The 17,187-nt window shown below is 37.0% G+C and overlaps 1 protein-coding gene across 1 annotated transcript in view; it reads left to right on the forward strand.

Annotated features, from left to right (window-relative positions):
• LOC149080626 (uncharacterized) overlaps window positions 1–17,187 on the forward strand; it is a 76,830-nt gene that overhangs the window by 40,015 nt on the left and 19,628 nt on the right. Inside the window, exons 9-12 of the mRNA XM_089239775.1 lie at window positions 91–263; window positions 2,679–2,785; window positions 4,035–4,160; window positions 16,816–16,924. Of these exons, the coding sequence (XP_089095901.1) occupies window positions 91–263; window positions 2,679–2,785; window positions 4,035–4,160; window positions 16,816–16,924 (515 nt within the window). The remainder of the gene's footprint in view (window positions 1–90; window positions 264–2,678; window positions 2,786–4,034; window positions 4,161–16,815; window positions 16,925–17,187) is intronic.

The following is a 17,187-nucleotide window of genomic DNA, read 5'->3' on the forward strand; positions in this document are numbered from 1 at the left end:
TGTGTTTAAACCAAAATTTTATATGTATGCATATCAAAATATATTTGTTTTTTACCAGCAATATTCATGGTGTATATCATATTTCTGTAGGATCTTGGGTTTTGCTTTGAATGCTCTGTTTTCTGACTTGAGTTTGGATGTTGATTCTGTTGATAATGTTGTTCTAGACAGAGTATTAACAACTTTACCAAAAATGGAATTTCTTCATCTAAATTGCTTGCAACATGCATTGAAGCTACTTGTCAATTTCTTTCGTCATTCAGGTAATTAATTATTTTTTTTCAAAAGTAAGGGCTGATTGATTAGGAAAAAAACAAAACAAGATAAAAGAAATTAATGGTTCAATACCCATACATATCCTCATTTTTATAGTAATTTTTTTTTTCATTTTTTTATACAATGTCAAACTTTTGCTACCTGCAGCTCCCTTGCTCTAGACCAGTGGTTCACACTGGTCACACAGCACTTTTTAGGCAAAAAATCATTGTGGAGCACTAACATTCATAGAGATGCCAGAAGTCATGCTGCACCTGTGGAGGGGGGGGGGGAATTCGGTTCCAATATATGCCATGACCATACATCCCAATTTCAATAAAAATTTAAAAATTTCATTTTTGGAAAATGAAAGTAAGTAGATTAAATAATTTTTTAATTTGGTCAGATTGACCGTATCCTGAACTGACAACTTTTTTTTTGCACCAATTTTTATTTGATTGTAGTTGTTGTACCAACAGGTAAAATGTAGATAATATTTCCTCTTCTTTTTCCAAGAGGTTATCTGAGGGTTTCTGCAACTTTTTCAGATGTTCTGGGATGATCTGAAGGCCAAGGGCAGGACCATTCACCTAATGCTGCTCAGGGTTAATCTGAAACCAGTGAAATAGGCCAGAGAAAAAATTCTGTTTTTCTCATGCCATTTTCCATTCCCGACCTACGTGGAGCGGTTTAAAAAGACAAACTACTAAAAATGCCTATGCAGGGCAGAGCACTTCATTGTGCAATGCCCCCCCCCCCCAAGAAATGTTGCCAGAACATGGAGAAGATTTTACTGACAGCAATGAGGACTCAGACTTTCTCCCACAGTCACTGGTGGCCTCTGTGGTGCCAGCCACATAAGGGCATGGGATAGTGAGTGACAGAGTTACTTAACATGTTTGTTCTTGAACTTATGTTATTTTTTACACTTTTATGTCAGCAGCCTCTTCATAGTCATATTTTTCTGTGGCCCCATACCATTTGTTATATACCATCCCCTGTATTACTTCCATATGTCTGCGCTATGTTTTGATGTTTCATTTTCTTTGGTCCCATCCATTTGTTTTGCACTGTTCACTGTACAGATTTGCTTTCCTATATGTATTCACACCTCAAACTTGCAGAACGCAGAAAACCAACTTCAGCCGACTACCATTGTGTCACAAACAGGATTCGAACCTGGATCCTCATGATGAGAGTCCAGCATGATGCTCACCCGCTTCAATTAATGATTAGTTTCTAGAACAGGGCTTTTCACATCGAACTGGGTTTTCATTGATTCAAAAAGAAGGTAGCCCCCAGCTTTAACCTTGTATAAATGCAAATTTTTGAAACACATGGTTATGATTTACTTATTTTTCAATCTCTTCACGGAGTGCACCAAGAAATCTTTTGCAAAGCACAGTTCAAGAACCCCTGCTCTTAATAACATCTATCACTGTCTCTCCATAATAGAGAAACAAAGAACCACTTCAAATCACTAAACAGGCACACTTCAATGTTGCCATCTTGCCCCGACAAAGATTGGTGATACCCTTAGGAGCCATAGTGCACACTTTTTGAGAACCATTGCTTTTGTCAAAAATCCTCAGCATAAAATGTTTTGCTACTTTAATAACATTTCTGAATTGCCTGCTGTACTTTTGAAAGTGTTTTGTTGTAAACTGGTTATGTAAGAAATATTTCAACCCCCACAAAGCTCACAAAAAGCAGACTTTTTCTATCCTGAAAACATGGCTTCTATGGTCTTTCTTCAAGTTTGGAATATTTAGCTCTAATTTTGGTTTTTTGCATCAAGAAATCGGATTACTAAGTGGAACGTCTCTATTTCCAAGAATATTTATTTCTACATTGCCCACTATCACACAAAAGAGGATGATCATATGCAGTTGAAAATATAACATTTACACTCCCAATGGATCGGTTAATGTTGTTAGCAGTAGAGAAGCTTGAGCCTTACACTTTGGAAGTGGCCTCACAGGTGTTATAAATAAAAATTAAATATCCCCTTTCCCCAATTTTAAGCCTCGTAACACTTTTCTTTATTGCTCTTGGATGTTATAGTTGTCACTTTTCTTTGTGATGCAGCATCTTTATGTCCAAAAGCAAAAATTTGTTTGGAAATCTGAACTCTTCAGCTAATTACAGAATACCAAGACAATGGTCTATAAAAATGACAGCAAGTGAACAGTTTAAGTTAAAAAATCATAATTATAACAAAAGTACAATATTTGTCCATTCTCATTTTATAATAGCCTCAGAAGAAAAAGTTGCCAAGGATAACCACTAGTTGCTTTGCATAAGAAACTTTATCAAATTTGCCATTCTTTATTTTTGCTGTCGAATGGCCCTTACTTTTCAATCATCCTTCATAATGTATCTTTTATTGTCAAAATTGTATATTATAATAATTTTTTTTCCAGATAACATTCAGTATACGGTGCCAGTATCACTGGTGGAAAAGCTTCTTTTTTGTTTTATGCAAACTTGTTATCGTCAAATCTATAACAAATTTGAACTCACTTTCATGGTAAGTATTTTGTAAATTTATTCTTTTTATTTGGAAAACCAGGTTTTCAAAAAAGTAAAGGTGTAAGAATATTGAGTTGGCTCTATTGCAATTTCAAAAATTGAATTGATGCAATCTTGCTATAATTTTGCAATTATAAATGCAAAAATAATACTTTTCCATGAATATAATAAGTGGGGCTCGGATTTTAATGACCTAATAATGAAACGTCATTGCTGATAGGTTATTTCAGGTTTTTTAACAGATCACCAACAGCATTTTATCTTTAGGTCATAAAAATCTGAGCCCTAATAACAAGTATACAATTTCTTCTGAATTAGTGCTAATGTACAACAAATGTAAAATTTCTACCAAGTTTCTTCACACTATGAGTAACTATGTGCATACTACTACTTCACCAAACACCAACTCTGGCCATATCGCTATATTGCAATTTACTGCCATTACTGAGATGTGCATACTAGTTTTCATCACACATATAAAACCATAGTGTACATATACGACTCATTTTGACTGAAAATACTTCTACCTTCACTATATAGCATCAAACAGATTTATAGATGTCATACTGAGCTATTGACAAAAGGGGTGTAGGTGAGGTAGCCGAGGTCAATAAGATACTCGCCTAAAGTACCAAAGTATGTTTAGAGGTGTCGCGAGTTCGATACGCAGTTTGTCCTTGTCAGGAACTTTCCTGACACAGGGATACAACAGAAAAGCTGACATGACCACAGAAAAATATCGCTACTGCAGAGACTCCCACATCAAGGGGTTAGTGCACCAACCTCTTGGTGAGTACAAAAAAGGCTGCTGTTCGGAATCAGCAATAAATTGTAGGTCCCTAATTAGCCCTCGCATGCAGAAAATGACCGTGGTACGACAAAAATGATCAAATGATGAGAAAAGGGCTGTATAATGACTTTCGGTCCTTAATGCAAGGGCTACCTACTTTTTTGGCTCACTTAGCCTTTTTTAGAATCAATTTCTATGGCAGCATCCCTTAGGCCTCTTCTTTAAAATTTATTTATTTTTTATCTTCCTTGGGTGGTTGCTGAACCCCTGGAAATGCATAGGATGAGAACCACTGCTGTAATATGTCATGGTTTGTTGACTTGGTCTATCAGGGTTATGTATGCTTGTTTGGGTCAGAACATGTTTCTGAGTCAAGGAATGACTGCACTGTAGGGCTAATTTGTTTATATTTAGTAGTCAGGTCATTATAAATATGATTTAAGTTTTTTTTTTTCAGGCTCTGGAGCTCATGGTTAATACTGTGCTATTAAACATGATTCATCGCAATGAATTTGCAAAATTGTGTTTGATGAAACTACGTGTAGGCAATGAATCCCATAGAACAATCGAAGTGATGATAAAGGTGTGTGTTTTTTTTGTTTTTTTTTGGAAAACTATTAAACTTATCAGCAGCATTGTGTAACTGTGTTTGTTCTCGAGTAAAAATAAGTTATCTTGCTTTGGGGAACTTTTTCTTTAAATATCTGCAAGGTTTGTACGGTGCTTAAAAACTTAAAAAGTCATTAATTTTCATTTCCATTTTTAAGGCCCCTTAAAACTCTTTAAAATCCTCCTAGCTGTTTCTAAAAAAATTCATTATTTTCCCATCCTGGAATATACTTTCTGCTGAGATTGATGATGAGTTGTACTTGATGCTATAAGAATTTTCCTGAAAAAAGGGAGGAAAAAGAAAAAAGGTGTGGGGATGGGGAGATTTCTGTATAGGGAAATTTCAAGGACACCCTGTGTAGCGGGTTGGAACAGCTCTGTGGATGACAGCGCATCTAAGACATTACGACAATTGATTGGTCAGGCTCCAGTTGCCTCACCCACTTCTGATATGCTGAGAAAAACTGTAAGAGAAGATTGTTGTGCTGTCAGAGAAATTCCAGATTCTGTCATATACAAGGCAATATTATTCTTTGATTATGTACATAAGGACAATGTTACGATTGCAGACTGATTTTCGGTGAATGATATTATGATCATAATTTTTATTCTAGGTGGCAACATGGATCTCGCCCGGTAAAGTCGCGCTTTTTTTGAGCTCCGACATTTGAAATATTTTTCCAGTTATACGCAAAGTGGCTTAAAACTTGTAATTTTTATGTCATTATTATTTTATTTTTTTTGTCTGTGCGCAACTTCCCTGATCATTGCTTTTGTCTCCATGAACTTGAAATATATTGAGAATCTTCAAATACTCTTGTGGAGAGAAATTTCCTTTCCCGCCTTCCTCAGTCGATATTAGTGAGCAGATCGTGTAATCAACGAGTTCACCTACATGTAACCATCCGCTACCGGTGAGAAGGAGATTTACTTTCATATTTTCCTTCCAAAAAATAAGCTGCAAAGATCTCTGATCAACGGATCACCGGGTTTGAATAATAGCCCAAGAATTTACTCTTTCCCATTTGATATATACCCTGAATGTCATGATAACACGATAGATTTGAAGCAGGACATTACTGAAATTAAGGACTTGATTCTCAAAAGTACTAAAGCAGTTAGATCTGTGCAAGAAAGACTGGATTGTATTGACACGGAGCTGACGGATCTGAATTCAAGATGCAAGAGTACAGAAAAACGTCTTGAGGAGCTGACCCATGGGTATGAATGCCTACAATGATCCAACGATGAACTCTCTAAGAAATTGGTCATTGCGGAAAACTACTCATGGCGAAACAATCTGATTTTCAGAAACTTGATTGTTTCTGCTGATGAGGCTCTGGCTAGCTGTTCTGAAAAAATTAGAAATTTCATTGCATCGAATTTGGAGATACCGGAGGGAAACCACATGCTTTTGGATAAGGTGCACCCCCTGCCATCTCAAAAAAATACGCCTAATAATGTGCCAGTGATTGTGAAGTTGTGCGTCGAGAGGATCGTGACCAGGTGTTACAAAAGTTTTGCAGAAAGCACGATCATCTGAAGCAGAGGACCGCAGAGTATCAGTAAGTGAAGATTTTTGCTTTCAAACTAGGCGATTCAGAGTGAGTTTGATTTCGACCATGCGTAGGGCTCTAGAGGAGGGCATGAATGAATGAACACCAGAACTTTGCCACTGGACTTATCCCGTTGCTGAGATCTCTTCCAGCCCAGCTTCGTGGCAGAGTCTGGAACATATAGAAGAGGGCAAACAAGTGAAATTTAAGACGGACAGATTAATAATTGATGGGGTCAAATTTACATTCAATATAAAATCAAACTCTATTGTAAATTTTAATACTGTTTAGCAATTTTGAAAATGGTCCCGAAACTGGTTATAATCTAATACTGTGGATTTAAATTCACCTTCCACTGGGTCTACAAGCGCTCATCAAAATTTGCTAAATGAATTTCCCAATACATCCTCAAGTATAATAACCTCCAAAATCGCTTTTTACAATGTTGAAGGAATCGCTAATAAAACAATTTTCCCTTTGTTTTGGCCTTATTTATTTGCAAATGACGCATTTTGTGTTGTTGAAAGCTGGCATTTGGATAGGGAAAATTTCCCCAAACCCAGTAATAATTTCAAATTTTTGGAGCAACCAGCTCATAGACATTTCAGTATTGGCAGATATAGTGGGGCTTAATTTTTTTTATAACAATGAGATATTTACTGAAATTAACCTGCTAAAAAAGGACTGTTTTTATCTGATTTTGGAGTGCTCATATTATACATTGAAAAACTGTTTATTGTTTTTTTTTATTTTCCCCTAATCATGAGCATGATCCTAGCTTTCTGCAGTTTTATCTTTCGCTGCTAATCTTTGTGAAAATTATACGTATAGTAGTTGCAGGTGATTTTAACGCCAGAATGGGTGACAACTTTATTTTCCATTGAGCTCTCAAAATAGTGAATCTGTTATGCTCATACAAAAATCTGAAGACAGAGTTTCTAATTTTTGCACAGGCATAAACTTTACGACTTCGCCATTGAAGCAGACCTAATTTTATTAAATGGTTTGTGCCCTTCCGACATAGAAGGAAGTTTTACATTCTATGCTCACAATGGCGCTAGTATGATAGATTTATTTTTTGTTTCATATGCACTTTATTTGGAGTTTGTGGGAGATTTCCTATCGAGACCAGAACCTTTCTCAAATCATACCCCAATTATAGCACAATTTCATTTCCCTAACTATAAAAACAATACTTCGGAAACTTCACAAGCCACGGCTTCTCTCCCGAAATCGCATTGGAATGAAAATGCGAAACCATTGTTCGAGATTGAACTAAATATGCGATTTTGTGCAATTGAACTTGCAAATGCTAATATTGAGACCTTCACGCATAATTTGACTTCGCTGCAAAATCGGCCGGACTTATCTCTGGATCTGGACGGAGGTATTATGCACACTCAGGTCCCCAAATAGCCTCAAACTTTTGGTATGACAAAGAATGCCAAAGAAGTAGGCATCAACTCGAATATTCCTTTAAAAATATGTGTAAATCATATACACTGGAATCCGCTACACATTATAGATCTCTTTGTAATAAATACAAATCCCTCTGTTTCCGAAAGAAATGGGACTTTTTTTCCACTCTCTTCATGAAAAACTGCATAGAGAAAAAATTCAGCTGAGTTTTGGAGAATTATCAATAAATTTAGAACAAATGGGAGATTATTTTCACCCATCAAAGCTACTGAGTGGGTACGTCACTACTCGGGGCCTTTTTGATGATAACCGCGAATACGTTGAACATTGATTTGGAACCTGATGCAAATTTCATTACATCTTTTGATCACATCTTAAATTGTGAGATTACTATGATGGAGCTAAATAAGGTGATTTCAGAGTGTAAACCCGGTAAAGCTCATGGTGCTGATTTGGTGTTGAATGAGTTTGAATTGTATGGGCTGTGCTAGGACTTAAGACTTACCTCTTGGCCGCATTTGGCTAGCTGGATGGAGGCTGTATTGGTGCCAATCTTCAAAAAAGGAGGTTTAAATAGAGTGCAAAATTACCACCCGATTTCCCTGCTCTTGTCAACATTAAAAATTTTCACCACAGTGCTAAATAATAGACTTAAACACTGGTTAAATGTGTTCAATGTAATCCCTGAAGAATAAGCCTGCTTTCGAGAAGGTCGTATCTGTATAGATTACATTTTCACTCTCCACTGTTTAGTGCAACAGACGCTTAGAAAGCCCAAGGGCAGGCTATATGTCTTATATGTTGATTTTAAAAATGCATATGATTCTGTGTCACACCAAATGTTATGGCTCACACTAGAGCGAGTTGGCCTGAGCCCACAATTTATTGCTTTGATCAAAGAAATGTATGCAGGAGCCTCTCTGATAGTGAAAACCAACGAGGGTCTCTGAAGCAGTGCCAATAAGGTGAGGGATTCTCCAGGGTGAAATTTTATCCCCATTTTTTTTTTAATGTATCTTATCGAATTAGTGGAAAGACTGAATGCACCTCAGAAACAACCCCAATCTGTATTAATAACCACCCAGCAACACACTTTATTATACGCAGATGATACGGTGATAGCCTAATACGGTTACAGAAAAAAAATATTTATTCTGGAAAAGTTCTGTAGAGATTATGGCCTTAACGTAAATGTAGATAAAACAAAAGTGATGGTATGCAGGAGAGGTGGTTCCTTGGAGGCAGACTACTAGAAATAACCCTGTCATACATGTACCTAGGAATACCTTTCTCTTCATCTGGGAGTTTTCACTTGGCAAAACTAAGATCGATTGCAAAAGCCAAATCGGCTTCTGTTTGGTCAATTCTATTGAAGTCTAAACAATCTTCCATTTCGGCTGCTTTTAGTCTTTATTCTAGTCTGGTATTAACCTCTGCTATATGTATGGTGCCTCAGTTTGGTCCCCTATGTACCTAACTGACCTGGAGACTATTCTATACAAATTTGACAGGAAGATTTTCCTTCTGCCTGACGAATCCCAGGCTATATGATAAGAGCAGAATTTGGACAATTCCTGGTTACAGTGGACCTGGAAAAAATTATTCTGGTCCTTTGGATCCGATTATTGAAAATGCCAGACCATAGATATCTTAAACAATGTTACCTCCGTTTGATCGAAAATGCAGAAAACCCAACCAACTCCTTTCCTTTGAGCTGGCTGGGCTTTGTATGGCAAATTTTGAACGAAAGTGGTTTTTGTTTCCTAAAGCAAGTGAGGGGCCCGAGCATCATCCATACTTATATTCCACTTATCATTCAATCACTGAGAGATCAAAGTATACAAAATGAAATGTCACGTATTCAAAACTCATCGCATTTTTCCCAATACAAATTTGTAAAAACGAACTTCGGTCAAGAAAAGTATCTTGATGTAAACTGGGAAATTCGTGCAAAATGGGTTTTCACACAACTTAGATTTGGAGTCGACTCGATCTTCATGAATGGTAGAGTATTGGCGATAAATCAGGAAGATACCTGCTCTTTCTGTAATAAAAGGGTATCAGAGACTTGGCAGCATGTGATTCTCTGAGATGCAAGGTTTACAGTTATTACAGAATAAAATACTTGGGAGCCTACAATAAGCCAATCCTTCACATACTTTATAAAAAATGCAGATAGACTTGCATATAAAATATTCTGGTTTCTTTCCTACATCTCAATGTTTCGGAATTCATTTGCAATGTAGCCTTTATAAAGTTCTATTATTATATTTAGTTTTGAACAGCGTTGAGCACCTGTAGAATTCAGTGGTTTGCTTCCTCTATGTAGTATTGCAAATAGACGTGTACATTTTGTTGTATAGCATGCATATATTGGTCTTACCGTCCGTCACCCGGGCCTTCAACTGTATTTTCACTTTATATTTAATTGTTGTATTATTGTTAATTGTACCTTTCATGTTGTTGTCACCTTTGCGATTGGTTTTAAGACCAGAGCAATAAAATTTGAATTTCAATTTTTATTCTAGAATCTTTATTGTATATTTTGTTACGTCGCATCGCCAGCTGGTCTATTGGCAAACCTCAGTCACCAGATTTGTCCTGTCACGCGGATCTCCCCCGGGTTCTTTACTGAGGACTTGAAGATGGATAGACACTCACAGGAACGAAGATTCGAGAACAAATAAATGTGTTCAATTACATGAATTAGAAATCCTGCTTAAACTAGAGCAGCCTTCCAAACGTCTTCCCTATTTGAATTCTACTGTCCAAGTCCCTTTAGAATCTCGTTCTTCTATTCTAACAATCGCATGCCACACGAACCTTGCATTCGTTCCCCAAGCCTTTTCAAATTCCTACTCTTGGTAACAATATGTATATATGAAATATCGTTGTTTATTTTTACATTAATTAATAAAATTCTGGATACACCCATCCCCCAGCAAAGCTTCGATATCGTTCTGAGATGGGAAGCATGGTGTGTCCGGTCCTTCAATATCCAATGTCAGAGAAATTGACAATGAAATTGAAAAAAAGAAGTTAGCTAAATTCTAAGTGCCGACTGATAAGACCAGTCAAACAGCCATAAAAATTTGTGTCAAACTGACAAAAAAACCTCCATTCAGCTCAGCTAAGTTTTAAATATCATTCCTGCCAGAAAATGGTGCTACTGCCAGTAGTCGGAACTCTGTGATATATACTGCAAAATTAACATCCTGCTCCAAGATTGTATTTCATATTTTTCTGTGCCAAATAGCACTTGTTTGTGAATATATATGTTAAATTTTTTTGTGTGTGTATATTTGGAAACTGGAATATACTTTTATACCTGCTTTGTATGTATCAGTGTCACCATTGCACTCGGCATCCTCAAATTCCTAGAATTTCGGAAAAGGACGCTAACAATTTCCCTTCCTGCGTGCCGCAAAATGATTCTTTCCAAGAGACCCTGTTTTATTTTACCTTACTTCAGCACCACTTCCACCAAGTCCAGAAAAATTGACAGAATTAGAGAGAAAAGACACAGATTTTTTTTTTAATGGATGTTCGTGCAATTAATTTGTATCCCAAAAATCGGAGTGGGATAACCACGGCCCTTGGCCCCTATTTAAATTATCGGTCCCTCATTAGGCTTTTCATCACAAAACCCTGATAATATCTGTGGTCGTGCAGCTGAAAAGGGTTAACTGTATTCTACCAACTTTAAAGCGGAAATATGAGGTGGTTTCCATTTTCAAAAAGAAAGAAGTTGCCACTGCAAGCAGCAGAAATTACTATGGTTGATTGTCATTGCGTCAAATCCTGATGTTTCATGAAAACATTTTTCATTCTGTGAGTAAAAGTTAGTCTGCCAAATTATGAATGCTAATTTGTTAACTTTGCCAAATAACGAATTTTAACTCACCAATGTCGCCAAATAATGTGTGCTAAATTACCAAACATAATGTTGATCCTCCCGAAATTCCCCCCCCCTGCCCCCATTTTGCGACAATTTCTTTTTTCATATAACTAACAAGAAGCCAGCTGGAATAATGCCCCCATAAAATTTAAAAAAAAATTAATTTTAAATAACTTTTTGTGTGTGTTCATTTTCATGGAGAGGAAAATACAGAGTCTCTGCAAATATGAATAATTTTGTAAAGAAAATCTTTTTCAGCTTTGGTATTTTTATTTTGAATATTGGGGGGGGGGGAATGATTATCATGAAATTTTTATAATTTATGTGACACTATTATGAATACTTTTAACCAAAATCTTAGTCAAATGTTATGTTTTACTTTTGACCAAAACAGGAAGGTTTTAAAACACTTTAATGAAGACAGAAAAGTATGGGTTATCTGTATGTGGATTGATTACTTTATGAATTTTTATAATGCTGGGTAAAAAAAAATCAAAAGTTATAATTTCTAAACTGCTCTACTTCTACATTTTTGAGATGAGTGAAAATTTGTGTGGCAGATTTAAAATACATTTGCATATGGGCTCCGCTCTTTTTTTCTTTCTTTTTTGCTGTAAAATTTGTAAGTTCTGAAAGTACTTAAAAATTTCTTAATTTTTATTTAGGAAATTTTGTATGAACCCTGATCTGTGTTGTTTTCACAAAATGATCCTCTAAAACAGACGTCAACTTTTTCTAGTCATGAGTACTGCCTGTACCCATCATCAAAAGAAGAGCACTCTTATTGCAAGTTAGCATGAAATCAGAATTATTTCAATCCCTGAAAGCATTTAGTATAAGGCGTTTAACTGGAACATTTATTAAGTGCTCGTGAGCACGAAATAAGACAAGAGCACAAGTTTTAAACTGTGTATAGTAGAACCTCTCTAATTCAGACTCCTCAGGAGCTGATTCCGGATGTGGGAATTTTCTGGATTCATCAAGTTTTGTTCATTTACCTAATTTTTCATATTTAAAGCAGATACGTCTTTGAGCAATCTGTTTCATATTTTCATTTCAAAGAAAATTTATAAAGCAATATATGTATTTAATAACAGTTAATTTATATATTTGAAACCATAATTTCTGATTTACATACTGCTACTACGTAGTTATGCATAGGGGAAAAATCCCTTTACTTATTTTTACAAAAAAATTTTAGGCCTTGCTTGGATTCGATGAAAAACTGAAAATATTATGTGTTTGTTTCTGAATATCATAACTGGTAGATTTTCTGATTCCATATTTTTCACACAACGTTTGTACTGGTATTCTGTGTTCTAGCTTTTTCCAAAAGTTTCTCACTTATACTTAAGTACAGGGTGGGCAAAAAGTCTGTAGAAACTTAAAAAATTTGTAAAAACTGGAAAAATAACCGAAATAAAAAACTGTTTGCAGGGTTAGCATTGCTAGGTCACTGGAATTTTTTAAGACAGGAAAAAAAAAAACTAAAGAAAAACAGCCGATAGGTGGCACTGACGTACACAAGTCAAAGAAAAGATACGCAAATAACAAACAGAATGCCTCCAAATAGTTTATTACAGCAGTATGTGTTCCACATGACCACCACCACAGGGGATAACACATTACACGAGTCACAAAGCCAGCAACGGCAGAGTGCAGCAGGTCTGGATGTATGCATGACACCTCTTGGCAGATCGCATCTCTCAGTTCTGACATATTGGATATAACGGATCGATACACCCAGGATTTCAAATATCCCCATAACCAGAAGTCTGCTGGTGCTGAATCTGGAGACCGAGGAGGCCATGGGAACCTGCAACGCCTGCTAGTGATTTTGTCTTCCCCGAACATCTGTATCAAGAATGCCTTAAGTGGCAGTGTGACTAGTTGCTCCATCTTGACGGTAGAAAGTGCACCTCTTTCACACAAACATCACGACCTTCTTGCGCAGAAGCGTTAAATAATGCTGCACATTTACCATATCCATTTTCCACCCATTTACTGGGCACTGCATTTCAAAGAAGAAAGGTCCTATGATGAACGAACCTGTGAACTCGCACCACTCTGTCACTTTTGTGGAATGCAATGGTTTCTGCATGTACTCACATGGATTTGACGTCTCCCAGATTTGTAGAATAAAATAAATAAGTACACAGTCAAATTGAAACATTAAAATATTTGGTGGATCTGAACCCTCAAATGTTTTCGACTATAATGCACAAGTTATGATTCAAGAACTCTTACACACAGTTGAGCTTTTTAAAATTTCCATCTATAATCATTCAATGCAAGCTCAGTAGTTGAAAACATAGTACAGTAGAACCTCTGTATAATCCAGAACTTTTTTCATTAATTTTTTTTTCCTCTGCTGGGAGCTTCAATGGTTCTTCTTTACATGAATTTCATTTCATCCTCTTCTATTACTTTGGTCATTTTCTTTTTTTCTGTGCAACTTGGTTTTATTCCCAGATTTTTTTTGGGTCCAATGCGGTTGACGTCCTCCAGTGACAGTTACGGGTATTAATGTTGCCATGAAGCGAAAAATGAGCTTCATCTGTCCACAAGATGTTAAAGACCCAGGTGGGATTTTGTAACATGCCTTCCTTAAACATGGTCATCCAGCTCTTACATGATCCTCCAGCGTTCTAGTTTCCTCAAATCACTGAACAAGCTTTATGAGGCCTGTCACTGTTAAAGGCCCTTTTCCAGTCCTCACATTCTTCTGAACTCAGAATTTATGCAAGGCAATGGTCGCTGATTCCTGGTTCACGTAAAACTTCACCAACAATGCTTTTTCCTTTGCACTCAGCATTCTTGTTCTCATACATTGTTTACAGCAGTGAACTGGTTGTGAATTAGGAGTGTAAGTTCTTATAACCATCTCATTTGCATATTTCCACCGAAGTCGCTCGTACCAACGCCACCTATAGGCAGTTTTGAGTTGGTTTTTTTTTCCTGTCTTAAAAAAATTCCCATGACTTACTGATGCTAACCCTGCAAACCGTTTTTTATTTTGGTTATTTTTCCGGTTTTTATTCATTTTTAAAGTTTCTACAGACTTTTTTCCCACCCTGTATTATGTTTTTCATGAAATTCACTTACATAATCATAGAAAATAATAGATCGCTAAACAAGTTATAGAACACTAAGGTTAGCACATTGTAAACCAGTGTTTTAAGGAAAAGCTGACTCATCACACCACCTGCATATGAGTATAAAAACAGGAGTTGACTTCTGACCTGTGAACAATGTGTTAAATGTACAGAAATGAAATGAATGAAAAAAATTTATTTTGATCTCACAAATCACATTCATTGAAACATGCAGTTGCCAGCACTATGTCCACTTTCCTGGTAACACGAAAACCGCATTGGACTCAAAAAAAATCTGGGAATAAAACCAAGTTGCACAGAAAAAAAGAAAATGACCAAAGTAATAGAAGAGGATGAAATGGAATTCATGTAAAGAACCATTGAAGCTCCCAGCAGAGGAAAAAAAAATTAATGAAAAAAGTTCTGGATTATACAGAGGTTCTACTGTACTATGTTTTCAACTACTGAGCTTGCATTCAATGATTATAGATGGAAATTTTAAAAAGCTCAACTGTGTGTAAGAGTTCTTGAATCATAACTTGTGCATTATAGTCGAAAACATTTGAGGGTTCAGATCCACCAAATACACTGCTGGCCACCGTAAATGCAACACCCTGAAGGAAGCATGCAAATAATATGAAATTTACAACATGCATTAGCGGAGGTGAGATATGCAAATGATTAGAATTTCAGCGCAGACGCACATCACGCGCGCATGTGGCGCCACTTCAAAGCGGTATTTAAGGCTTGGAGATTTGGACGATTTGAAGTACGGCAATTGTGTTTTTCTTGTGGTTTTTTCAAACCACAAACGATCAATTATGCCTCGTAGAAAACAGCGATCATCTTTTGATCAAGTATCCGAGTTCGACAGAGGAAGGATAGTGGCCTACCGAGATTGTGGATTATCTTTCAGGGAAATCGGTAGTCGTGTTGGACGAAACCAAACAACTGTAATGCGAATATGTGATCGTTGGATGCAGGAGGGTACGACAGACCGACGTGTTCGATCGCATCCACCTCAGTGCACCACTTCACGTGATGACAGGCGTATTGTGCGTATGGCAGTAACGGATCGCTCAGCCACATCACGAACCATAGCACAGCACATTCAGTCTGTACCGCATCATCCAGTGTCTGCGCGTACCATTCGACGCCGTTTACAGCAGAGTGGTCTGTCCGCAAGACGTCCATTGCTTCGTCTACCCTTGACGCAGAACCACAGACGTCTCCGCCGCCAATGGTGCGATGAAAGAAGGATGTGGACGGCACAATGGAATGAAATTGTCTTTACCGACGAGTCACGCTTCTGTCTGCAACACCACGATGGTCGGATTCGAGTCTGGAGACACCGTGGAGAGAGGATGCTGAACAGCTGCGTTATGCACCACCACACTGGTCCTGCACCGGGTATTATGGTATGGGGCGGTATTGGATATCACTCTCGCACTCCTCTAGTGCGCATTGCCGGTACTTTAAAAAGCCAGCGCTACATCTCCGAGGTGTTGGAGCCAGTTGTCCTTCCTTACCTTCAGGGCTTGCCCACAGCCATATTTCAACAGGATAATGCGCGACCACACGTGGCACGCATTATCCAAAGGTTCTTCGTCAATCGCCAGATTGAATTGCTTCCCTGGCCAGCTCGCTCTCCGGATCTTTCGCCGATAGAAAACATGTGGTCCATGGTTGCTCAACGGTTGACCCAGATTACATCCCCAGCTGCCACACCAGATCAACTTTGGCAACGCGTGGAAGCTGCTTGGTCTGCTGTACCCCAAGAACACATCCAAAGTCTCTTTGAATCAATGCCGAGGCGTGTGGCAGCGGTGATCTCCAACAATGGCAGCTACTCTGGCTACTGATTTTGGCAGGAACCACACTTCACAGAAGTCTATAAATTTAATCATTTGATGCTTGGTCAACATGTTATCTACAAAATAAATACTGTTGCGATATCTCTTGTCTTTCTTGGTGTTGCAATTTGGGTGGCCAGCAGTGTATTTTAATGTTTCAATTTGACTGTGTACTTATTTATTTTATTCTACAAAAACAAGATGACTCTAATTTAAAATAAGTAAACACATGATAATTTTTATGTATAATTATAAAAATTGAGTTATATAACAAAAAATATTATCCTAATATACAGTCATCATATAAAAAAAGTTGCTATGTACTTAGGCATTCCATCTTGGCATTCTAGAACTTATCTTTTCCCTTTGCATGTGCGAGACTAAGAAATAAGCTGATCACGTCACATATGGAGATACCTTTTAACCTGACTAGGCAGTGTCCATAGCGTTTTATAAAAATAGATCTTTGGTTTCTCTTATTTCTTCAAATTCTTCTTCATCCTTTTTTTGAAGTTGTTCATCTCAACCTTCTGTCAGTTTTTATTGGTATTGTTTCATAATCACTGCTTATTAATGTGCTATAAAACTGATCGTTAAATTTTTGGCAGTACCTAGAACAAATTAAACAATTTTCCAGAGAAACCTATTTCAGCTTAAGAATTTGATTCCAGAACAAAAAATTATTTAGCTTGGTGTCACTGTATGTGTTTATGTAACTTTATGTTCATCTTCAATTATGATCTGAAATTGCGTAAATCGCTTTAAGCACCATAATTTCGATTTTAATTCATTTTTCATCTAAATTTAGGTTCTGGGTCCTATTGTTGAAAGAATTGAAATTTTAAAAGAAGAGAACAACTCGCAAGAAATACCTTCATTTGAGAACTATTTATGTGAAGAGCCTATGGATGGGCGAAGTAAGTAATAGTGAAGTAATTTGTTAAAGCATCATTTTCCCTATCTGTTTGATCCAAAGAACCAGCAAGATGTCTAAAACAATTCTATGGACCACTGTGAAATACTTTGTCTCCCACTCTGAGAGATAAAGTTTTACAAAACAGAATTTCATCAGTAACATTATGTACATGCCACATGCATATCAAATGCAGCATGTTAACTGCACATCATTCATAACACCACATGCATATCAAATGCAGCATGTTAACTGCACATCATTCAT

The sequence above is a fragment of the Pholcus phalangioides genome, unplaced genomic scaffold (assembly GCF_987345545.1).
Source record: "Pholcus phalangioides strain wild (caught in Gottingen) unplaced genomic scaffold, Ppha-v1.0 ptg000011l_1, whole genome shotgun sequence".
In the NCBI taxonomy this organism is placed as follows: domain Eukaryota; kingdom Metazoa; phylum Arthropoda; class Arachnida; order Araneae; family Pholcidae; genus Pholcus; species Pholcus phalangioides.